Source organism: Pleurodeles waltl, chromosome 10, assembly GCF_031143425.1.
Source record: "Pleurodeles waltl isolate 20211129_DDA chromosome 10, aPleWal1.hap1.20221129, whole genome shotgun sequence".
In the NCBI taxonomy this organism is placed as follows: Eukaryota; Metazoa; Chordata; class Amphibia; order Caudata; family Salamandridae; genus Pleurodeles; species Pleurodeles waltl.
Genome location: NC_090449.1, coordinates 887038368 through 887061746, shown reverse-complemented (window position 1 = coordinate 887061746; position 23379 = coordinate 887038368). Strand labels below are relative to the sequence as shown.

The window sequence follows — 23379 nt, the reverse complement described above, 5'->3', positions numbered from 1 at the left end:
AATAACAATTCATTACGAAGTCATTACATGAGCTAATTGAAAGAAGGGCCAGCTGGAAAAATGATTAAACAACTATAGTAAATATTTGTTAAAAGTCTAACTCAATGGTGAAATTGGATTTTTAATAAACATTAAGGAAAGGGGCCTTTTAGGAAGTTGCATTTTCCCTGGGAGGTTAATTTGTAATGGCCTCCAACTGTCACCCAGTTCGGTGTTTTTTATTCTCTGGCAGGAAGACCAGTTGGGCTGTGCCCAGGAACTTAATTTACTTAAAAGAGGAGAGCCTCCCCCGGTCACAAGCACATTTCAAATGCCACCTGAACATGCCTATTCATTTCTCCTCCTCAGACAGGCATCAAACCTTTTAGGGGGAAAGCTGCCCCCAGGGCTGACTTGGAGTCACCGCAGAGGAAGAGAAGCTCATTAACATGACCACACCTCTGGAAGAGCACACCACCATCTCTGCACAAGGGAAGAAGAGTTAGTGAGTGCAGGGCACTCTGGGTTTATTTGCAGTAGGGGAACACAGGAACACCTGCAAAGGTGGGTAGGGAGATGTCAGAAGTCACCGCCACCCACAAGTTGGCATCAGGCATGAATGTGGCACCACAAGACACACAAATAGAAGAGCGCCCTGTGGGGAGGCCTAAAGGGCTAATCCTGCTCTCACTTGTACCCAGGACAAAGTAGTGAACTCCAAGGGTCAGTTTGTTGACCTCCTGTGTGAAAGCTACTGGGTCACAACAAGCTGCAAGATGCCTTTTCCTGAAGTATTCAGCTAACCAGTACCATCTGGACCTGACCTGAACCCTGCAGATAGCTTCTGCTGGATTGTGACCCCCAAGTGCTTTTCCTGAGGTTCTGGGAATCTTTGATTCTCTGCAGCTGCAAATTAATTTATGTGGGACCTCAGCAAGAAGGTATTCAGTCTTATGGAGCCCTCACTGAACAGCCCACAGCCTTGCCCCGCTGGAGGATTTCGCGTTCCAAAAAATAGACTAAATCCAAAGGTAAAAATCTTGACTGTCAAAAGTATCCAACTGCTGAGAGGACTCCCCTGGACAATAAATTAAAATTTTCCCTCTTGGAGCTTTTCCTGCCAAAACCAATGGCTTCACCAGGACCAGATTCAATGAACATTGTCTGATGCTTTGTTCAGCTGAAGGATTTGGGTTTCCACTAAAATGACTAAGGGCCTGATTGAGATTCCAGCGGATGGAATACTCCATCACAAATGCGACCTATATTCCGTCTATCGTATTACAATCTCCATAGGAAATAATGGTCTCGTAATATATGTCGGACAGTATATCCATCATGTTTGTGATGGAGTATTCCCCTCTGTCAAGATATAAATCAGGCCCTAAGACCAAAAGGTAAAACCTCCGAACCAGTCAAACCTGGTTGGTGTATCGGACCCATGCTCCATCGCGGATGACCTGAAATTGTGACCAGTTGACTGGCACTGCCACTTATTTTTACTTATTTGTTTTTAAAAATCCATAACTCCTGTTCCCCTTACTAGATTTTGTTCTTTTCATGTCATTTACATCATTAAATTAGCCTCTATTTTCATAAATTAGAGTAGATGTTTTATTGAATTGTGTATTTGAATTGTAACTATTTTTGTATTAGTAAATGGCTTACACATTTTCTCCAAGTTAAGCCTGTCTGCTCTTTACCATAGCTACCAAGGGATGAGTAACAAGATAGTGCCATTATTACTTGTGGTGGACCTTAGATCCTCCCCACGCCCCACTAACAAACCTCTTTCTCGCAGTCATCATGTTATAATTGTGGGTGAACACCTTGCCCTAACTTTCACTTGCATTTAGTCTCACACTCCAGTCCTTCTCCAATCCTGTCACTGTTACACTTCCAAAGGGAACTGAATACTAATTTCATAAACCAGTACCGCCTACTTATAAAGTCCTGGCACATACAAACACATTTGGAGATCATTCTACAACAGGATCTGAATAATTCATTGACAGATAACCTTGCTGATTGTCCTTATGGTGATGCATCGCTATGCAAGCCTACAGAGTTAAAAATAACTATCTCTACCCATCATATTTAAATGAGAAATAAAGTTAAGTGTGCTACAATCCATTAACAAGGTGGATGGATTTACATAACAACACCCACCTTACCTAGGTGAACCTCTAACTATGGCTGCAATTACTTCATGTTGACCGAGCTGCTACCACCTATTTTAGCTGCTTTATTATTTTTTTCTTTGAAGTTCTAGATCTATTGCAACCATTCAGTTAATTCTTTCCCTGATGTAACCTTTTTTCATGCAAATAGCTTTTGTTTTGTCTAAAGTGCCCTTATGCCATTCTGGTCTTAGCTGCCCTATGTAACTTTAAATAGAAAATAAATAAAATTAGAAGGCAAACTATTGTCTGTTATTACATTGTAATTGACATGTATAGACAAAATGGTACTTTTCTCCAGATACAAGTGAGGTCTTTTCATGGTACCTACTGTCTTCTATGATAAAAGAAAAACATATTTTGAAATACACAAATCAGCACTGTAGTAACACATTATTTTGAATTATATTATCATTAAGCACCTTGAATATATTCATTACACACGAAATAGGATTTACATAATATAAAATGATAAACCATACCAATAATTACTTAAGGCCACGATAATTATTAATACATATGAGAACGTAGCAATGGGCCTGACATTTTTTAAAGGGAATAAAGTATTAAATGGAAAAATTGGGCTGAGATGAAACCATTTTGAAATTGTGTTTGGACTGTGTCCAAACTTTTAACCACTTTTTGGTGTTCGTGTTGCAATCCTTGTAAGATTGAAGCATTTAAGTTTATTTAGGGCAAGATGATGAGAAACACTTCAGTACAGTGGCATAGTTATCTCCTATTGCTTACCAATTCCAGATCTTACAACTCTTGTGTCCTAGAAGAGCAGCTGCTTGTGAGCGGGGTCTCCTTAAACCTTGCGTTCCTTATGGGTTTCGAAACGTCCCCAGGACATAGGCAGCAGCCAAAGAAGATTTGTGGTTTTCTTTGGTGGAGTAGAGGTATGGGGAAATTCTTTGTAATCAGTGTCCCGCACAAAGAAACCCCCTCCCAGGATGTGTCCCATCCTCTCACACGATGAACTGTTGCTTTAAATTGGAAAGTCTGCAATTCAAAGACAATCCGGACCTTGCTAATCGGTACTGCCTCAAGAGCCAGATTCAGCAATCAGACAACACGGTGCCTAGATGCAACGCTCCACAACACGGTGCCTAGAAGCAACGCTCCACAACACGTGCCTAGATGCAACGCTCCACGATCCAGCATTTATTACTCTCACTTAGTTTCGGAAACCACCTCAAAACGAAAAGCGACACCCCGCAATCTAAGCGGAATAATCTGTGTCCTTAAAAGCAACACTCTTAAGGCCAAACCACACATGCATCATTAAGGGATCCAGCATTTCTCACCGTTCCCCCTGAGGTCCTTTTTCTCAGTTGGCCCTCAGTTGGGGCCATGATGTTGCTGTTCTGTGATGGCAATGAGGGTATGAGTACTGCACCAGCTCTTTAATGTGAATGGGTCTTTGAAAGATTTCAGGAACTTCTGCCCACAACAGGATGATGTTGAAGTTATTGTGGCCTTACTTTTGCCAGCACTGATCCCTTGCTAAACCTCCGATGAACATAAAACATGCAGTTGCAGAACACTATTTAATCATGTACAGTTGGGACTTCATTAGAGAGACTATTATTGAAAGCAAATTTGTCAGCTAGTACATTTTGGGATGTGTGTCTCCAGAGCGAAACCCCGTTGATACCCTATTAAAACGTGGGTGGATTGGCATAGTAGTTAAAATATTTCAGCTTCGAATTAAAATTACATGAAAGCCACAGAATGCAGAGTAATTAAAAGAGACTTACTTATTCCATGCTTGTCTAAGGTTCTTAGAGCCGTACTGTACAAAGCGGTCTGTAACCAAAACAAAAAAGTGGTAATTACTCATAAGTATTAAAATATCGTTGAAACAACAGAAAACGTTTACATTAGGGAAGCAGTGCATATGATGCAAAATACCACCGAGTTCAATGTAAATAGCACAATAGGCTCTGACACTTTTGCATATTAAACCAGCAACTAAGAGCTTCAGAAAGCTGTATGGATGCTACTGTATTGTCAAACTTATTTAATTGCTAAAGTTAATATCAATGCGAATAATAAAAGAAAAGGCATTTATATTTCTTTTCCACGGCACACAAAGCAGCGACAACAGATGGGACAATTCTTCTCTTTTAAGAAATCTGAAAATTAGATGCACTTTTGTGTTTTGTAGGCACCGTGATTCGACCACGTGGGAGACCTCCACAAAGGACTGTGCTCTCAAGAGAATCTGCGGGCAGATAATCAGGCCTCGGTTAGATTGTCCATTCGAGTAGAGACACCCATGCTGCGAGTCCCTAATTGAACCCTAAGTTTTTAACCTTGTTTACAAACTTTGATGGGCACCTAAAAAGGTAGTCGGTGGCAGCAAAAGTGCTGGAAACATACATGCTTGTGTTGGACCATTAATATAATCTCTATCTCGCTCTCTCCTTCTACCCTTCCCCCACTTTCATCTAGATCGTACACAACCATCAGATTTGAGTTCTTGGTACAATGACCTTCAAATTGCATATAGATATCTTAAGCATGCTCAATATACTACAGATGTATTCTTACCGGCTATATAGTGGTCACTGTAGCAAACGTTAAAAAACATAACAGCAACAAAGTTCTTTGCAGATTATCAATCTAGTCCCTTTCTTCCAGCATCCCTTTTTCGTATTCCTTTGATTGGAGAATTCTTAAACGGGAAACAGCCTTTACAACGCGGCTGTTTCCACGACTAGCGTTTACCACGCATGCACTACAACACTTGCGTCATTACCATGAATGGCCTTTACCACGCATACCATTACAACAAATTAGCTTGTAATGGTATGCATGGCAGGGGCCATTCGTAGTAATGCTGAAGAAGCCTATCCGCATAGTTAGAGGAAGGATATCTACTTCAGTTTCCCCAGGCCCACCCGTGGCCGGCAACAGTACGGGGGCTCAGCGGTGTGAGTCTGCTGCTGAGTGGCTCCCGCTGTGAGTTGGTGTGGCGGTGGTCAGTGCGCCGAATTTTCACCACAATATCAGACTCAAATATTTAGAGGAACAGTAGAATTCTGTATAGACTGCATCAGAGGAGCTGACACTCCTTAAGGGTAAGGTAAGGGGGATACTGTTTTAGGGAGGAGGTGGGGGCGTAAGTTTTGGGGGGGGACAGTTTTCAGACTTGGGGCAGGGATCAGAGTATCTCATGTAAAACCAAAGCATGGTGCAAAACTAGCACAGCTGCAAACTCTTACACAGCAGCCTCATTGTTTGCCAGACATTGCTGTCTCAATGTGCTACAGTCCTGTGGACTGTCAATTACTTAATTTCTGAGCGGCAGAGTAGGTAGCCCCTTTGCTGTACCAGGATGGTTTTAGGGGGAGGGGTGGCGTTCAGGCTTGGGGTGGGGGAGGGAGGGACGATTTTAGGTCTCAGGCCGGGGGCCACGGAAATAGCTTTACCACGCATATACCTTTAACATACATACTTTCACAACGTAATTCATTGTAAAGACATACGTGGTAAAGGTTATGCATGGTAAGGACATTCTCTTTGTAACGAACACGTGGTAAAGGCGTGCATTGCAATGGAATGCGTTGTTCCACCATACAACCTTCTTAAACAGTTCTTGACTGCAATGTGGTGATCACCATATTAAATATGAAGCACCTGCTTGACAAATGCTGATTCACAATAATACAGACCTCACAGTATGAGACAATTCCCTAAAATTGAATTAGAATTTGGAGGTTAGGTTGCTTGATGAGTATCACTTATAGCCAAATGTTAAAGCAGCAGTTGTTTGCCACCTCAAACTTGAAGGCGTGATGGGACTTTGCAGACATTTTAACCTTTATGTTTCGAAACAATACTTGTTAGTACATGGAAAATACTGGTAGTTGGGTGTTGAGCTCAGTTCTTGAAACTAAATTCAGTGTAGGACCTTTGATGGGATGTTGTTTTCCAAAGGCTTGTAGCATATATATTGTGAAATCATTTTAAGTTTTATTCTAAACAAGAGCCAATGGCTTCAATGTTATCACATTTAGTTTTAAACTGTGTAATTTTTGTAACAGTTTCTGAATCCAGCCTCTACTTTCTATGCTGTACCAGGTGCCAATGTTGTTAAAAAGGAAGCAAAGACCACCAAGGTTGTAGTGTCATACCCTTAAATAATTATTGAAAAATGTATTTACGTATCTTCTTTTCTGGACAACTGTTGCCTTGGCATGATTGCACTTTACACAGTGCTAGGGCTTGTGAAGGTGCAGCATTATTCCTAAATAGAGTCTTAAGGATTAATGCAAAGGGAGCAAAAAAGAGAAAGGAAGGGATGAGTAATACAGATGGTTTGAAGAAGTTGACATTGTTATCAATCAATCAAGGGGGTCTTGTAGAGAGCAAACTTGTCACTCCATGGGGGTCACATACTGCCGGAGAGATGCTGCCAGCCTAGTCTGGCTGGTGATGGCGGTCGAAGAGCCAAGTCTTGAGGTGCTTCCTGAAGTCCTTCAGAGAAGGGGAGGTGCGCAGGTGAAAGGGGAGGTCAATCCAGGACCTGGCGGTGAGGTGGGAGAAGGAACGACCTCCGAAGCATTCACAGCAGATGTGGGGGACATGGGCCTGGGCGAGGGAAGCTGAGCGGAGTTCTCTGGTCAGTCAGTGGAACATGAGGCGGTTGTTCATGTAGGTGGTCCAGCATTGTGGAGGCATCTTTGTGGGACGGGGAGCCAGTTGAGGGCCCTGAAGTGGGGAGTGATGCTGGTTCTTCTGGGTAGGTTGAGGACAAGTCTTGCTGCTGCGTTGTGGATTGTCTGGAGGTGGTTCATGAGCTGTTTTGTGGTTCTGGTGTAAAGCACTTTGCTGTAGTCGAGTTGGCTGGAGATGAAGGCCTGGGTGGCTGCCTTCCTTGTAGAGACAGGGATCCATTGGAAGATCTTGAGGAGCATGTGGAGGATGTGGAAGCAGGCAGATGAGAGGGCATTGATCTGTTGCTTCATGGTCAGTTGGGTATCCCGGATAATCCTGAGGGTGCATGCGTGGTTGGTGGGGGGGGGAGGGGCGAGGGCGGCCAGCACCACGTGTCATCCCAAAGGGAGATCTTGTTCCCAAAGATGAGGATCTCTATTTTGTCTGAATTTACCTTGAGGCAGTTAGTCCCCATCCAGGTGGCAATGTCATTCATGGTGTTTTGAAAGTTGGTTCGTGTGGTGGCGATGAGGGATAGGATGAGCTTGATGTCGTCGATGGATGAGATGATGTTGAGTATGTGGGTGCATGCGATGCCTGTCAGTGGAGTCATCTAGGTGTTGAAGAGGGTGGGACTGAGGAAGGAGCCATGGTGGGGCGCCACAAATGTCGTCGTTGCTTGTGGAGATGAAGGGAGGGAGGAGGATCCTCTGTGTACGGCCGTACAGAAAAGAGGCGTTCCAGTTGAGTGCTTTGTCTTGGATGCCAATGCTGTGGAATCTGGTAATGAGTGTGTGATGGGAGATGGTGTCGAAAGCTGACAGTAAGTCGGGGAGGACGAGGGCCGCTGTTCCCCTTTGGTCAAGGAGGCGTCTGATGTCATTCATTGCTGCGATCAGTGCAGTCTCAGTGCTGTGATTGGGCCGGAAGCCATATTGGGATGAGTCAAGCATGTTGTTGTCTTTGAGGTAATCTGTGAGCTGGCAGTTGATGGCTTTTTCCAAGACTTTGGCGAGGAATGGGAGGAGCGAGATGGGGTGGTAGCTTTTGAGCTCATTGGGGTCGGCTGAGGGTTTCCTCAGGAGGGGCTTGACCTCGGCGTCCTTCTAGATGCCGGGTCAGTGGCTGTGGAGATGGAGGTGTTGAGGATTTCTATGAGGGAGGTTCCAATTACTTCTCTTCCTAGGTTGTAATAGCAGTGAAGGCAGGGGTCCACGGGGGATCCGGACTGCGAAGTAGATAGAGGTCATGATGGAGATGATGTATTTGGTAGAGAGCTGCTTCCATTCAGTGATCCGGTGGGGGGGAGGGAGTATTTGTGTGCAAGGTTGCCGAGGTCAATGGGTTGGGGGTCATAGTTGCTGTAGAAGTCAGTGATTTTGTGGTGAATATAGTTCAATAGCGTGTCGCAGTGGGCTTGGGAGGGGTGGCTCGTGTTCTCTGTGGTGGTGGGGCAGGAGAACTCTGATGATTCTTAAGAGTTCTTTGCATTGGTTGGTGCTTGCCTCGATGCAGGTGGTGAGTACTTCTTTTTTGGTCTTTCTGAGTTGGTGGTGGTATCTGTTGAGGGCGGACCTGCAGGAGTTGAAGTTGGGGGGATGGGGTCTTTTGGAGGACCAGTGTCTCTCTAGTTTCCTGCAGTGATGTTTAAGGGTCAGAAATTCTGGGGTGAACGATATGGCTTGCTTGGTGGCCTTGCTGCTGGTGGTGCTGTTCAGGGGGGCGATGGTGTCAGTGGCTGAGGAGATCCAGTTGGAGAAGTTCTGAACGTGGCATTCAAGGGTGTCTTAAGGGGTGTGTTTAGCTTGTTTGAGGGCAGCGATCAAAGCTGTTTCCGTGACTTTGCCCCTGTTGTGGCAGTGGGGAAGAGGTTCTCGTTGGGGCTTCAGGCAGTCCATTGATGGTAAAGTGGACAATGTTGTGGTCAGTCCATGTTACCTTGATGGTGTGGGAGAACTTGGCTCTGTCACTGATGGAGAAAATGCTATGCATGGGGGCGCTGTCCTGCTGAGAGAGGCCGATGATACTCATATTTTCAAGGAGTGAGACAGAGCTGGTATCATCCACGTCTTCTAAGTGGAAGTTCAGGTCCCCCAGGAAGATGTAGAGGTTGGAGTCGATTGCCAGGGCATGTAGGTTTGATCTGGAAGTTGAGATGTTCCATGATAGGTGTTATGTCTTCGTCCAAGGTGGTGCAGCATAGGGAATTCTTGTGGATGATGGTGATACCTCCGCCGTGTCTGTTTGGGCGGTTGCAGTGGGTCATCTCATACCTGGGGGTGTCGCGTGGCGATGTCTGGTGCAGATGCAGAGGTGAGCCAGGTTTCAGTGCTGATCATTATGTCAGGTGTCCTAGATTTCTATGGCATGCTTGCAGAGGAATCAGACGTTGAGTAGTGCACAGGGGAGTTGACGTTTGTGGCCGGTAGTCTGCTGGGTGGAGATTCCAGTGGTTCCTATGTCACAGGAGAAGCAGCAGTTGTGGCAGGAGAAGGGGCCTTTGGTGGATCACATCTATGCTGCAGTTGGAGTTCCAGGTCTTTGGCCTGAGGTTTTTGATCTCAGAAGAATACGGGGTGCCGGGTTGCAGATCCAGGGGGCATTGTGCTGCTGAGAGAGGCCGATGATACTCATGTTTTCAAGGAGTGAGACAAAGCTGGTGTCGTCCACGTCTTCTAGGTGGAAGTTCAGGTCCCCCAGGAAGATGTATAGGTTGCAGTCGATTGCCAGGCGCGTTGAGGTTTGATGTGGAAGTTAAGATGTTCCATGATAGGTGTTATGTCTTCGTCCAAGGTCGTGCAGCATAGGGAATTCTTGTGGATGATGATGATACCTCTGCCGTGTCTGTTTGGGCGGTTGCAGTGGGTCATCTCATACCTGGGGGTGTTGCGTGGCGATGTCTGGTGCAGATGCAGAGGTGAGCCAGGTTTCAGTGATGATCATTATGTCAGGTGTTCTAGATTTCTATGGCATGCTTGCAGAGGGATCGGGCGTTGAGTAGTGCACAGTGGAGTTGAAGTTTGTGGCCGTTAATCTGCTGGGTGGAGATTCCAGTGGCTCCTATGTCGCAGGAGAAACAGCAGTTGTGGCAGGAGAAGGGGCCTTTGGTGGATCACATCTATGCTGCAGTTGGAGTTCCAGGTCTTCGGCCTGAGGTTTTTGATCTCGTAAGAGTACCGGTGCCGGGTTGCAGATCCAGGGGTCCCGACACTGGGCGCGGTTCAGGTGTGGATGAGCGCACATTGGCCTGGCTTAGGCGCACCTTAGGCACGCCAGCAGAGCACCAGCTGCGCGGTCACACAGCAACCGCCATTAAGTAGATCCTGGAGTGGGATGGGTGCTGGGGGAGCAAAGCAGGAAAAATGACACGACATGGGGGCCTGAAAGACCGTAAAGAGTACAGAGGAGATGGGGGGACTGAATTAGCAAGCCAGGAAGGGCAAAATCACCAGGCAGAAATCAGGGAGCAGAGGCAGCAGTGGCACTATACTGAAGGCACTATATAGCGCTTAGCAGTAATGTTAGGGGAGCTGGAGGGGTCTGCTCAATGGGGTGACGCAGTGACCACCATTAAGTATGTCCTGGAGTGGGAGGGCCATGGGGGAGCAAAGCAGGAAAAACGGTGGTATGCGGGGTCCTAAACAGGGGCAGAAAGAGCAGGAAGATTGCAGGGAAGGCGGGGGTCTGAATTTTTAAGCCAGGAAGGGAAAAATCAGGAGGCAGCAACCAGGGGAGAGAGGCATCAGTGGCACTATACAGCAGGCACTATATAGTGTTTAGTAGTAGTGTGAGGGGAGCTGGAGGGGCCTGCTCAATGGGGTCGTGCAGCGACTGCCATAAAGTAGGTCCTGGATTGGGGACAGGGCGGGAGGGGGAGCAGAGCAGGTAAAATGCCGGGAGGCGGGTGGCCTGAGCAGGGCAGAAAGATCAGGAAGAAAGCAGGGGAGGTATGGGGACCTGAATTAGCAAGCCAGGAACGGCAAAATCAGGAGGCAGAAACCAGGGCACAGAGGTAGCAGTGACACTATACTGCAGGTGCTATATAGTGCTTAGCAGTAGTGCAGGGGAGCTGGAGGGTCCTGTTATAGCCAGCAGAATGATAAAAGAGCTATGAATATAGCAGGATTGCACGGAGATTTAAAAAAATGCCAGATTATAATATCCTATGCAAACCTTGTATCTTTTCATGATGTTCAATTCTGGATGTCTCATCTTTTTCTGCAGGAGTCTCCCTAATAAGGAGTGCATGACCAAATGTTGATATTGAGCTTGCTGTGTCATATGACTAATCTGAACCTCACGGATGAGGCTCAGTATTGACATAACTAGTCTTGGGAATGCTGGTGTTCCTGTTCACAGAGGATCTATCCTGATGGTTCTATGCAGACTGTCCCTCTGTGTGGCAAGACCAAGACCGATTTGCATTTTTTAGAAATGTTTTATAGAGTGCAAACTATCACCCCACTGTGGTGTCTAGGTGCTTAAAAACAGGTCGTACACAAGCTCCTAATCAATTAACAAATATCCACAGTTAGATGCAAAGGAATGGCAAGGTCTTAAGTTGTTACCTGAATGTGAGAAGACCTAGTCCATCCTTGAGGAAGTCTGGAACTGAGTTCCATTTCTGGGTGGTCATGACACACCTGCTGATTAACTTACAGGGAAACTTGGGGATTGTTACAATGATAAACTGACTTCCAAGTGTGAGAAGGGAGATAAAGCCTAAAAACGAGACCTAAGAGGTGAGCTGCTAGATAGGGAGATGCCTTGTGAAACAAGCAATGGAGTATTAGCCTAATTCTTCTTTGGTCTTTAGCCAGTGAACTGAAGACAGAATCGCTGAGGTATGAGAACTGCGATGGCCATCACTGACTAACTCAACTGCAAAATGTTTAATTTGTTGAAGTTTATGAAGTTTACTGATAAGCAGCACAGGTGAGACCAAATAGATTGTGTGGCAATAATCTAAACACAATGAAATAAATGTACTCAAAAGTTAATATTTTTTGCACGAGTGGACAAATAAAGAACACATTTTAAGCAGTGTCCCTGAACAGCGTCACAACTTGTTCAGTTAGAGATAATAAGGTGTCAATTTATTTTCCAGAATTCTTCACCAAGGGAACCTGCAAGGGAGTGGGGCAGAAGCAGGAAGGCCAAAAACTAGCTGGTAAGGGCATGCAGGATTGGAGGGACAGAGAATCTCTGTTTTCAAACCATTTAGCGTCAAATGACTGGATACACTAGATAAGAAGTCATATATTTATTTCAGGAAGCCTTGGTGTTGCCATCCTTATGTCCAGCAATAATTTGAGAGTCATAAGAATAGAGAAAGAAACTTTATCTGAAGGATTGAATAAAGTGAGCCAGAGGGGAACAGACAAAAGTTAAGCAGCAAACGTACAGATGCTTGGGGGGGAGGCACGCAAAAGCAGTGCCTGGGGAAGGATTCAAATGGGGCCAGCCTGACTCAAAAAGGTTATACGTGTTAGGAAGTCTCTGAGACAGCTTTCTGTGTGGCTTGAATATTGAGTTTGCCAAGTCTAGTATGAAAGATTGTATGATTTACATTGGGAAAGGCTGCAGTTAGGTCCAACAGGATCAGTGCAGTGGAAGTGTTGTGGTCTGCATGAAAACCCATCTGCACCACATGAAGAAGATTATTGCTGGAAACAAAACTGGATAGCTTTTGAAACACCATTTTCTCCAGTACTTTGCTGAGAAAGGGTAGCTGAGAGGCTGGCCTAGAATTAGACAGCACTTCAAAATCCAAGCCAGGTTTTAAGTAATGGAAAAACCAATCCCATTCTAAAACCTCTTGGAACAGGGCCCTCTGTCAAAGAAGAGTTTACAGCACCTCAGTCACAGCGGGGGTCTACCGGTAGATACGTTTTGTATGGACTGAGAGGTAGAGGGCTGTAGAAGAACTGTTGGCTTTACTACACATCAATAGAGATAAGAACTCTTGAGCTGGTGCCCGTTTGTAATGGTAACTATGAGGTAGAAATTGATTGAGTGAAATTCAGCCCAGAATAACTACCAATGCCTGAGATTAATTCAAGCATTCAATTACTTTTTGTGGTGTTCAGTTCACATCAGGAAGTGGTGTTATTTTTTTTCTTGCATTTCTTCACGTAATGGACAGGAATGCACAGGAAAGAGCAAACTGGCATGTCTGTAGGAACAGGCCAAATATGATTTCATCTTGTTACAAAAGTGTAATCCACATACACTCTGGAATAATCCTCACAGGACTGTAAGTAGTGGGAAATGTAATGTATCTTTTAATTCCTCTTAACATGTAGCTAGCATCAGATTCAAGATAACAATTTGACCCACAACTGACAACCCCCCACCTTATATACACAACGTACAGTTTAAATAGCAACAGCTTCTTGAATTTGCCCCCACACATTGAGCCTCACACATCCAGAACATCACAATAGATATGAATGTGCACAGCTATGCCACTTGTGCGTAGAATAACGGTATCATTTGAAGTACGCACAAGCATACCACACGTCATGCTCATGCACAATGGCCACATGTGACACACCTTCCCCACGTAATTTATTTATTTTTTAAGTCACCAAGTAATCTCGGAATTTCACAGGAGGTTTGTGTGTTCTCCCGCATTTAGGTGCATCCATAACATCAACTCTTTAATTGGGCTGCATTTCTCTAGTCATGCCTGTGTCTTTCACACAATCAGCTTCAGCCACATCTAAAAAACACATTATCCAGACATTTCCCAGATTGAGAAACCTTCCCCTTTGAACAAAGGCACACAACTGAAATTCCAAACGCTTCCTTCTTCCACCCGTACAGCATTTTAAAAAACTTAATTGAAAATTATAGGATCCGACAAACACGTAAAACCATTGCCACTTGTCCTCCCTTTCTTAAAACACACCATATCATTAACATTTACCATCTGTTTGTTACAAGTTCCTTTTTCCTAGTGTGTCTCATTTTCAGTTTATACTCCTCTATTATATGTCGGATAGCCTTAAAATCCACATCCGCTACATCATCCCGCATTTCTCTTTTGATTTCTCAATCACCAAGGAACCAGTTTAATACTAGGTTTCTGTCCCCTTAATAAATCACTCAAAAGGACTCACTTAAGTCGCTGAGTTTTGAGAAGTCCTGTATGCCAACAACACTGACTGTAAAGTCTTTCTCCAGTTTAAACCACTTTCTACTGATAGCTGAATTGCTTCATTGATCACGCAGGTAAAACTTTCCACCTGACCATTGGCCTCGGGATGGAATATAGCAATACATTAATGCACCAACCCACACTTTTCCAGATACTTTTCCATATATTCACTAACAAGTTGTGGACCATTGTCAGTAACTACTTCCTGAGGGATAACCTTCCAGCAGAAAATCTAATCTAAAACTCCACCATACTCTCCGAGATGACTTCCTTAACCATTTTAATCTCAGACCATTTCGAAAAATAGTCCACCATGACTATGCCAAATGCTTCCTGTCTAGGTAAAACTGTGAAGGGACCATGATATCCAAGCCTAATTTCCACCACGGTGCCCCAGGTAATTCAACTGGCTGGGGATCAGGAGTCAATGCCCTTGCCAATTTGTCGCTCACTGCCCAGTTCCCACACATTCTCACATGATACTCCACAAATGAATCTATCCCTGGGCACTAAAAATTGGCCCTGACCCGTCTCTTAGTGTTAGACATGCCTAGATATCCTTCATGGCAATATCCACGATAACCTTCCTCAAATTAAAAGAAGGTATAAGCTTGTCACCTCTTACGACAATACCATTCTCCTCTGCCAACTCCTCACGCACTTAAAAAAAAAACTCTGGAACTTTCCTTTCCTCTGTCCAATCACTTCTGATACATTCCAGTACCCTAACCAGTTCACTATCCATCTCCATCTCCTCTTTCCACGTTGCTTCTTGAATAACAGGATGCTCGAAACTTAACAAATTGAAATCCTGAAACATGAATGTCACTTAACATTCTTCTTCATCAGTTTCCAATGGATCCTTTCCAGGTTAAGAAAGCCTAGACATGCAATCAGCACGAACATTACTTTTAACTGGAACATACTCCATAGGAAGTGGAAATTTTGTAATCTGGAAGTCAGTCTAGCCAATCTTGCTGACATTGTATTCCTTCCCCTAAGTGCCATAATATGTACTAACGGTTTGTGATCGGTATTAATGATAAATTTAGTACACCAAACAAAAGACCTTTAATGCTCCTCTCCCCACACATATGCCAGCAGGTCTCTTGTTATGACTGAGTAATTCTTCTCAGCATCTCACAATGCATGTGACGCATAAGCTATAATCCATTCTATGCCATGTTCCCATTGCATTAACACTCCACCCAGTCCACAATTGTTAGCGTCAACCATCGCTATACACTTTTTCCAATTAGAAAAGGTTCGAGACATGGTGCTTCTACAGTCATTAACTTAAGTGCATTGAATACAGTAGTCATATCTTCAGTCGATACAAACTTTGCATTCTTTTTTTAAAAGACATCTAAAAGGATCTATGCTGGGTGGATAGTTAGGAATGAACTGTGCACAGACCTCTGTCAACCCGAGGAAAGCCACAAGCTGTTCTTTGCAATTGGGAATAGGCACATTGGAAATATTCGCAACATGGTTGCTCTTGGGTTTGATGCCAGCCCCACTGATACAATGCCCAAGACACCCTACTTCCTGTTACTTGAACTTTAATTTTTCTGAGAGTAATGTAATGTAAGATGATAGTGCTGCCAACACTTTTCTCAAATTGTTGTTGTGATCCTCCTCATTCTTACCAAAAACAGGAATATCATCCTGGAAAGCTATTGCCCCTTTTATTCCCTCCAAAGTTTCCTTCATAGGTCTTTTAAAAACTGAGGCTGCACTGGCCAACACAAAAGGTATCCTACGGAATCTGAATAGACCTTCTGGAGCAATAAGAGCAGTCAAATGTTCAGATTCATCATCAAGTTTAACTTCATGATACGAATCAGCCAAATCTATACATGAAACAACAACTGCGCCCCTGCTAAAGTGGTGACCATTTTATGCAGATAAGGAAGAGGATGAGCATCCACCAGCTAGCACTGTTACTGCTGCACAAATCAACACAATCTCAGATATCCAGAAGCCTTAACTGAAATAGTCACTGGAGAAACCCACGGTGAAGACTCAATAGGTCCAAAGATGTCTGACTTGCACATGCCTTGCAGCATATCCTTGGCATCATCGCATAATTTAATGTGATGTTTAAATCCCTGGTATTCCCCAAGGATGTCAGTAAAAAAAGGAATTTGGAATTTTAATCCTTGAATATACTTGTCCAATTGTGAAAGAACCGCCTGCCCATTTGACTCAGAGGAATCCCTAATAATGTACGCAGAGGATCAGACCTAGGATCCAGTTTTATACCCATCTCCTCTCGAAGGAGACAACCTAACAAAGACTGTCCACTCCTTGCCACATACACCTTCCCTTGAGTAGGTGGTCCTGAGAAGCCTAAATCAACCCAAATATAGCCTAATTTGTTTATTTTATGACCCATATATCCTCTTGATGCCACATCAGGTGCTATTAATTTTTTGGTAGGCCACTTCTCCTTAACAATGGCATGTGACAAAATAGTGTACCGTGCACACGAATGAACCAATACTGGTATCTTCACACCACCAATAGTAATATCACCCGCTGGAAATTTTGCTACGGCCTTACACCATCACTTATATTCAATATAGTATTAGGGTCTTGATCAAAACTATCATATTCAGATTCCCCATTATCACAGCAATGCACCAAATTTCCCTGCATGTTGATCTGCACACTCTACTAAAGTGTCCTTTCTTATTGCACTTTGAGAAAATTTTGTCTGTGGCAGGACAAACATCAGCATTTCCCAAATGTGTTGCACTTCTGCACCTATAACAAAGTGCGGCACCCCTCTTGCCACCAGTTCTTTGACACATGGGTTTCAACGCATTCTTATGTCCCACATTTTTTTGGCCTTATACCCACCATTTTGTAACCGCACATGAATGTCTTTTTCTGCATTCCCCCTAATCTCCTGCACAAACCTCTCTGAATGTTCAATGACTTGAGCAATTTCTAGAGCAGCATTAAATTACATACCTGATGTGTTTCATAGTCTCTCTTGCATTTTCTTGTTAGTCCTCATTCAAATTTGATCTCTCAAAACTTGCTCATGCGTAATATGCTTAAAGTGACACATCACAGCCAATGACCTGAGTACAGACACATGATCCTCTATGGATTCATCTATCTGTTGTTTCCTAGAGTAAAAAGTAAACTTACCCATTAATACATTTGTTTTCCTGACATACCGAACACTTAATTGTTTGGAGGCATATCAATACACATCCATGTTATCAGGATTAATTATGGCTGGTAAATTTTAAACTCTTTCAATCCTATACCTCCTAAACAATGCTTCAACAATGCTAATCATCTTGCAGGCTCACAATATTCCCCTTTCAAAACCGCCACATATTCCAGGAAAACTGCCTCCAATGTCTCCCAATCCATGGGTGGATTACCTGGCACTTAAGAAATGATGTACACATAGTAGTTGATCACGACTGACAGTGTCCACGCACTCATTCTTCCTAGAAGTGTCAATTTTACCAGCTGGTAATGCTGGCTAGTAAGAGTGTATGAGACTTTTGTAGCTAAGCCCTGTTTTTCCGTCAGCGTACCTTTTTCATTGGGGGCAGGCACTGAATGTTCCTCCTTGCCAGAACATAACCTACCCTTTCCTCCTCTACTCTCCCCACCCCAATCCCTCCCATCACGCCCTGCACAGAAGACCCTGGCTCCATTTTCCACCTCTTTTGAGCAGGTGGTGAATGAAAGAATTAAAACCCATGGACCTGGGAATTCCATGAGGCTTTATACCTAGTAAATCTGGGTCGCCACAGTTATTCCACTGCTCCTGTGCCGAGGACGTAACCATTACATCCTGGCACTGGAGCATGGGTGGGGGGGCTCTAGTGATCCCCCATGGGCCTCCCACCCACCACTGCTGGGCAAGAATGGAAGGGGAATCGCTTTCCTTTCCACCCCTGCCCCCCCCCCAGTGACGTCTGGTGACGTCAGTGTGTGATCGCGCGCTGACCTCATCAGAGGCCGCCACCATTGCACTGGGAGTCCAGATTCCAGAGCGATTGGAAGAGAAATGAAAGCATTTCTCTTCCAATCAGGGGTGTTGGCAGGCAGAGAGGCATGAAAGGAAAGGCCTTTCCTTTCATGTCTCTCTGAACATTTCTGCAGCCCGATCGAAAAGCGATCAGGCTGCAGAAATACCCACTCGGCAACCGGGATTTTTTTTTTTTTTTTTACATAAACAATGAAGGGGAGCGACCCCTTGAACAAAGGTCGCTCCCCCTGAAGGCAATTATTTATGAGGCCTTATCTGCCCCCCTTGGGGCAGAGCAGCCTATTTTAATTAGGGTGATCTGCCCCCGGGTGGGGGGGCAGAAGCCACTAGGTACCAGGGATAATTGAAAAAAATTTTTTGGGAGGTGGGGCACGACTCCTTAGGCAGGGGTCACTCCTCTGGGGGGCAAATTCTTTCTAGGCTATTTCTGCCCCCATTGGGGGCAGATCGGCCTATTTTTATTAGGCCAATCTGCCCCAAACAGGGGCAGAAACCATTAGACACCAGGGACTTTTTTTTTGCGTCAATTTCACGCAAGGAGAGTGACCGCCTAGGCAAGGGTCGCTCCCCTTAGGGGTAAATTTATTTTAGGCCATTTCTGCTCCCCTTGCAGGCAGACCGGCCTATTTTAATTAGGCCAATCTGCCCCCAAGGAGGGCAGAAACCATTAGGCACAGGGATTTTTTATTATTTTTATTTTATACAGATGGGGAGCGACCCCTTAGGCAAGGGTCACTCCCCTGGGTGACAATTTATTCTAGTCCATTTGGGGACAGGAACCACTTAGGCACCAGGGATTCATATGTGTGTTGTTTAGGGTGCAGCCCCTTGGGCAAGGGTCACTCCCCATGGGGGCACATTACTATTGGCCATTTCTGCCCCCCTTGGGGGCAGATTGGCCTATTTTTGTAAGACCTATCTCCCCCCAAGGGGGGCAGAAAGCCCAGCAGAGACCAGGGAAGATTTTTTTAAATGAGGGTGGGGGTATGGCCATGCCTCCACCCCCAAATAAATGGGGACAAAGTTGTTCTGCCCGCCGGCGAACAACTCTAGGCAAGATAGGGCAATTACCCCCAATCCACTCCCCGGGGGGGCAGAAAGCCTACTAGATAAAAAAGAAAAAATAGTGGGGTGGTGGCTACCAACCAGTATGGGCATGGTTATGCCCAAACCCCAACTAAAGGGGGTAACAGCTCTCCTGCTGCACACTAAAAGATCTTGTCCCAACAGCAAGCAAGAGGACATTTGATTATTTTGGGTTTTGGTTTTACATTTGTGCCATGAGAACCTGTCTAACTCTCAAAATCATCCCACTTGGAATGATGAGAGCTGCACTTTTTGGACTTTGGGTCGCTGCCATGTAGAAATATCTACGAGACCTAGACACATATGAAAACTAAACATCTGGGTGAGTCCAGGGTGGTGTGCTTTACATGCACCCCGCACAATTTTCTTACTCCCAATGTCCTAAAAACCCCAACTTTGCTTGAAATCACACATTTCTCCAGCATTTTTGTGATGGAACCCTGCAGATTCTGCAGGAATCAACAAAATTCCTATGACCCAGCATTGATGCATCTATACCGATAAAACTTCTGCTCCACTTGTCAGCCTGAAAACATACTTTTTTAAACTGCCCTTTTGGACCTGCTTTGGTTCCCCCTCAATTTTGACATGTTTTTGTCTCTTCCCTGTCACAGGCACTTGGCCCACCTACATAAGTGAGGTATCATTTTTATCGGAGACTGAGGGGAACATTGAGTGGTAGGAAATTTATGCTAGTGAGGTGATCCATACAGAAATGTGGAACAAATGTGATATTTTAGCTAAATTTGAGGTTTGCTGAGGATTCTGGGTAAGAAAACACTAGGGGATCCATGCAACTCACTCCTCCCTTGACTCCTTCAGATGTCTAGTTTTCAGAAATGTCTGGGTTTGGTAGTTTTCCCTAGATGGCTGCTGAGCCCAGCCCTAAAAACCCATGTGCCCCCGCAAAAACAGGTAGTTTTGTATTTGATAATTTTGATGTGTCCATGTTGTGTTTTGGGGCATTTCCTGTCCCGGGCACTAAGCCTACCCATGCAAGTGAGGTACCATTTTTAGCGGAAGATATGGGGAAGGCTCAGTAGAAGGAAGTATGTGGCTCCCCTCAGATTCCAGAACTTTGCAGCACCGAAATGAGAGGAAAAAGTGTTTTTTTTGCCAAATTTTGAGGTTTGCTAAGGATTCTGGGAGGCAGAACCTGGTGATAGCACTACAAGTTACCCCATCTTGGGTTGCCTAGGTGCCTAGTTTTAAAAAATGCACAGGTTTGATAGGATTTCCCAGGTGCCGGCTGAGCTAGACACCAAAATCCACAGCTAGACACTTCGCAAAAAACACGTCGGTTGTCAATGTAAAAATGTGATGTGTCCATGATGCGTTTTGGGGAGTTTCCTGTCGCGGGCACTAGGCCTACACACACAAGTGAGGTACCATTTTTATCGGGAGACTTAGGGAAATGCTGGGTGGAAGGAAATTCGTGGCTCCTCTCAGATTCCATAACTTTTTATCACCAAAATGTGAGGAAAAAGTGTATTTTTTGCCAAATTTTGAGGTTTGCAAAGGATTCTGGATAATAGAACCTGGCGCGCGCCCTACAAGTTATCCTATCCTGGATTCCCCTAGGTGTCTAGTTTTCAGAAATGCACAGGTTTGGTAGGTTTTCTTAGGTGCCGGCTGAGCTAGAGGCCAAAATCCACAGTTAGGCACTTTCCAAAAAACATGTCAGATTTCAATGTAAAAATGTGATGTGTCCATGTTGCGTTTCCTGTTGCAGGCATTAGGCCTACGCATGCAAGTGAGGTCCTATTTGTATTGGTAGACTTAGGGGAACACAGAATAGAACAAGTGTTATTGCCTCTTGTCTTTCTCTACATGTTGTCCTTCCAAATGTAAGACAGTATATAAAAAATAAGTCTATTTGAGAAATGCCCTGTAATTCACATGCTACTATGTGGACTCCAGAATTTAGAGATGTGCAAATAACACTTCTTCTCAACATCTTATCTTCTGCCCATTTTGGAAATACAAAGGTTTCCTTGATACCTATTTTTCACTCTTTATATTTCACCAAATGAATTGCTGTATACCTGGTATAAAATGAAAACCCATTGCCAGGTGCAGCTCCTTTATTGGCTCTGGGTACTTAGGGTTCTTGATGAACCTACAAGCCTTATATAGCCCCGCAACCAAAAGAGTCCAGCAGATGTCTAACGGTATATTGCTTTAAAAAATCTGCCAAAACTGGAAAAGTGACATGGACAGAAATGGCTCTTTATTTTCATCTCAATTTCGTTGTTTTATTTATTTTAGCTGTTACTTTCTGTAGGAAAACCTCGAAAGATCTACACAAATGACCACTTGCTGAATTCAGAATTTTATCTACTTTTCAGAAATGTTTAGCTGTCTGGGATCCAGCACTGGTTTCACACCCATTTCTGTCACTAACTGGAAGGAGACTGAAAGCACAAAAAATAGCAAAAATGGGGTATGTCCCATTAAAATGCCAAAATTGTGTTGAAAAATGTGGTTTTCTGATTCAAGTCTGCCTGTTCCTGAAAGCTGGGAAGATAGTGATTTTAGCGTGTAAACCCTTTGTTGGTGCCTTTTTGAGGGAAAAAAAACACAAGCTTTCTTCCGCAGCCCTTCTTTCCAATTCTTTTTTTTTTTTAAACGAACTTTCAGCTGTATTTTAGCTAATTTCTTGGTCTCCTCGAGGGGAACTCACAAACTCTGTGTGCCTCTTGAATCCCTAGAATGTTGGAAAAAAGGACGCAAATTTGGCATGGGTAGCTTATGTGGACATAAAGTTATGAGGGCCTAAGCGCAAACTGTCTCAAACAGCCATAAAAAGGCTTGGCACAGGAGGGGAAAAGGCCTGGCAGCGAAGGGGTTAAATCATATTACGACTAAATGTATGGAGATACTGGTCTGAAATAATAATTCTTACCACCTATAATCCCGGCACATATTTACTTCTAACTATTAATCGGGCCATAGTAAGCCTTACCTTTAAAAGAGTGTTCCTTCAGTACTAGAAACCTTTTTGTACAAAGCTGTGTCAATGCTATGATTCCTTCCATCAGAGTATACATTTACTGTAGCCTTAATAGCCTGTGGTAGCAGGCTATTCTGGCTATTAAAGGCTCACTCCAGCGCAGCGAGGGCCTTTAATAGGGGAGCGGGACTTTAATGTCCGGTATATCCCAGGTACTTTGAGCTATAAAGCTATTAGAACATTTCACCCCTAGAGGGCAGAATGTCCTAATTATAAAAACAAAGTCATTGGAGTTCAAGGGGGTTGAAATCCCCCTCAGGCTCTGACAGCTTTGATTCACAGCTGTTGCTATGATTGCTCAGTATCTAACACCGCGCACAGGGCGATGGCTGTTAGCTGTTGAACATTCACAGCAAGACCTGTGAAAGGGGGCTGAAATCAGCCATTGGTTCTCCCCTGCTGGGTTGAGCTCCTTTTTGTGTTCAGCTGAGCCAGGGGGGATCCAGGAGCTGAGCAGAGTTGCCCCAGCCCCCCTTCTCTCCATGGCTCCAGTGACTCTGAGATAGGGAGGGGAAGGCTCCGGTGTGTCCTGAAGCACAGCCTCTGTCTTTCACTTTCCCCTACCCACTCGATGTATTTTGGAAAGGCAGGGGAAAGAGAAAGGCAGAGGCTGTTTATCAGTACATTGAAATGTTGAGAGCAGCGGGCCTATACCAGTTTATAAGGGTTACTGCTGCTTCATTGTCTTCAATGGAGCTCTCGACATTCCATCGTTCTAATAATTTTTGTAGTAGTTTCCTTACAACAAACCTCAATCTCCAGCCTTGTTTTTACTATGAGAGTTCTTTAAAAAGGGCTAAATTACACATGAACACAAGGAACAAATGTCAAGTTATACATTAAAAATGATAACCTTGTTTCCTAAAGGCAGAATTTAAATACTTTCAAATCCAGAGATGTTAAATGCTAAAGCTAAATTAATTTGTTTAATTTTCCAAGACAATGCCTTATACAACTTAAAATATACAATCAGCTTAAAATATACATTCAACACTTTAAAACAAACATAGCAATAAAATCAAGACTCAAGTTTTGTTTTCTGTCTAATCTTGAAAAGCATTGCTACTGCTATATCAGTACCCACAAATTACGTCGTATACGTTATCAGAGCATCTGAAGGTTTCTGACACCTTTTTTAAAAATGCGTCTCAATTTTTGTTTATGCTAGGCTACAAATATTCAACTGTCTACAGTTAAGTGCATAACATCACATTTCACCCCAAAGTTAAAAATACAAATGTCATTGTTTGTCAATGGCTTCAACCTT

General features: G+C 44.1%; 1 protein-coding gene across 6 annotated transcripts in view; it reads right to left on the bottom strand.

Moving 5' to 3' along the window:
- The window catches only part of CDK14 (cyclin dependent kinase 14), a 1910605-nt gene that overhangs the window by 450149 nt on the left and 1437077 nt on the right, over nucleotides 1-23379 (bottom strand). For all 6 annotated transcript variants that reach the window (XR_011199184.1, XR_011199185.1, XM_069211609.1 and 3 more), the window contains one exon: nucleotides 3923-3971. Coding sequence is in view for 4 of the 6 variants with exons in the window: in XM_069211609.1 (XP_069067710.1) it covers nucleotides 3923-3971 (49 nt within the window). In the remaining 2 variants the exon portion in view is untranslated. The remainder of the gene's footprint in view (nucleotides 1-3922; nucleotides 3972-23379) is intronic.